Genomic DNA, 2,500 nt, shown 5'->3' on the forward strand with positions numbered 1-2,500 from the left:
ATTCATTTATGCCATTTATTAGCAAACTTAAACGTACCTAGATAAATCAATCAATACTGATCATTCAATCATTTATTCATTCATTCAATCGCTTTACACGAGAATGATAGTCCCATCAAGGCCTTGAAACAGTTTTAGAAAACTTGTTCAAACTGACCGACTAACAGACTTGATTGTCCAGAGACCACGCAGGCTAGGTCTTGGCCCACATACACATGAGCCAACACGCAACGGAGGCGGTCGGAAATGGTGATGATGACGGAACTGCACCATTGAGTGATTCATTCTGACGCTGCGCTGACATTTTTTCTCCCCCATTCTTTCTGGGTCGGTCGAGCGGTCCAGCGATTATTTCCGATGGCGTGCGCGTGGTGTCCAATTATGTTTGTCACTCTTGTCACAGTCTTCCTTTTTGTTGTCTAAATTGTCGTGCATGGGCAATATATATTTAGGAGTGTTTAGTTTCTGTTCGTTCGTGGATTGACCAGACACTTGAACGCTATCTGAGTTTTGTTGTGGGCTGTTGATCACTGATAAAAAAAATCAAGTTAATGGTTTGTTGGTCATATGTCAGTTTTTGTATATCACGGTCAGCACAACTGAACAGCGCGCGTGTGTGTGTGTGTATGTGTAAATAATTGACAAAGAAAGAAACAGTTACTGAGGACGAGAGCGTGTAGATAGTCCCCGGCCCTTGTCGGTAGTCCCCCTTGTCGACAGTCCCACAGATAAGACGTCTTCGCAAGAACTCTCTCTCTCTCTCTCTCTCTCTCTCTCTCTCTCTCTCTCTCTCTGTGTCTCACACATACACACACACACACACATGCATGCATGCACACAATGTCTGTATGAATTAGAAAAAAAGAACGGTCAGTGCAAACAACGATGATCCCACCACCTAAAGACACATGCCTTTAAAGTCAGTTCATACAATCAATCAGTTTATCTGATTCATTGTAAATTTATGGAAACTTAAATTACAATTAAATCATCCTCAATGTCCTTTCTTACCAACTCTGCAACACTAAGAGCCGGTGCAATCGTGCTTCCTAACTTCAGAGTCGTAGTCCTTCACAAAGACTAAGCTGTAAATGACTTCACATTGCAGGGGAGAAACCATTGATCACTGATACACCTCTCGCTTTGCTGTTGGCCCAACCGAAAGCTTATATCAACCTGTGATAGACAGACAGACAGACAGAGAGAGAGAGAGGCACATGCACGCACGAATGAAGTAATTATACACTGACGCCACCAAAATGATGGCTGATTGTTGATTAGCGGTCTCGAAGATAGTTGTAAGACAACGAACATTCCGCTTTTTTTTTATTCGGGTTCATAGGAAATCAGCTTATATCACGCAGTCTGGGCAACTTAGCTAGGCAGTACTGATGAAAGAATGTTATGAATGACCAGCATATAATTTTATACAGTTTCCGGGAGTCAAAGGACAGTCAATAACGTCATTATGAGTGAGTTGACAAAAACTGACTGTGACAGAAACTGAAAAACACTGTTACGACCAGGACGTGTGAGTATCCTGAACGTAGGCGACGCAGTCTGCACAACAGTGCACGATATTACTGATGAACAGGAACGGATAATGTGGGCAGAAGTTACGATCACAGTATATGAATGACCACACCACAGCTTACCACAGATAGCAAAATGCTATGCGGTAAACATACACGCACAAACGCGGCTCACACACACACATGCGCTGCGCGCGTGCCGCCCCCCGCCCCCCCACCTTCCCCCAAGCCTCCTCCCCTTAACCCCCTTGACACTTTTACTTTCACTTGAAATTGCTGAATCCGTGTCACATAGGTGTTTCTGTTATGTAGCCAACATACATGATTGCTTTTTAAGTTTCTTTGTTAATCGATGTCATATTTTAATGTTCACTTTCGGTTGTTCGCACTGTACATATAATAAGTCATTTATGTGATTATCCCCCTTCTGTCTACACACACACACACACACACACACACACACACACACACACACACACACACACACACACACACACACAGAGAGAGTCAGAGTCAAATATCAGTCATATCGACAGTTTAAAGAGAGAGAGTGTGTGTGCCGGTGAGAGAGAGAGAGAGAGAGAGAGAGAGAGAGAGAGAGACTGTGTGTGTGTGTGTGTTTGTGTGTGTGTGAGCCACGACAAAAGTATTATGAAGTGTTACACGGAGTCTCTCACACATAATAACCTGATATTTTGTTCCATGATTCACAGGGCGGTGGGGAAAACCAGCTTGATCATGAGCTACACGAAAAACCAGTTTCCGGGCGAGTACATCCCCACTGTGTAAGCACTGACCCTTTAACTGGCACAACGTTAAACGAGAAAGAAAGAAACAAAGAGAGAAAGATCGAAAGAAAACAAAGAAAGAAAGAACACGAACAGTCTGATGTTTTGTCACCATGCATTACCTTTCTCTGTCTGCTTGTCTGAATCTGTATTGACCTTGTGTTTTTATTTCTATTTGTC

The 2,500-nt window shown here is 43.0% G+C and overlaps 2 protein-coding genes across 3 annotated transcripts in view; both read left to right on the forward strand.

Annotated features, from left to right (window-relative positions):
- LOC143289264 (ras-related C3 botulinum toxin substrate 2-like) overlaps window positions 1-2,500 on the forward strand; it is a 27,926-nt gene that overhangs the window by 20,376 nt on the left and 5,050 nt on the right. The gene's annotated exons all lie outside the window — the stretch shown is intronic.
- LOC143289254 (ras-related protein ced-10-like) overlaps window positions 1-2,500 on the forward strand; it is a 6,227-nt gene that overhangs the window by 2,330 nt on the left and 1,397 nt on the right. For both annotated transcript variants that reach the window (XM_076598251.1, XM_076598242.1), the window contains exon 3: window positions 2,246-2,317. In XM_076598251.1, the coding sequence (XP_076454366.1) occupies window positions 2,246-2,317 (72 nt within the window). The remainder of the gene's footprint in view (window positions 1-2,245; window positions 2,318-2,500) is intronic.

Source organism: Babylonia areolata, chromosome 1 (genome assembly GCF_041734735.1).
Source record: "Babylonia areolata isolate BAREFJ2019XMU chromosome 1, ASM4173473v1, whole genome shotgun sequence".
Lineage (NCBI taxonomy): Eukaryota > Metazoa > Mollusca > Gastropoda > Neogastropoda > Buccinidae > Babylonia > Babylonia areolata.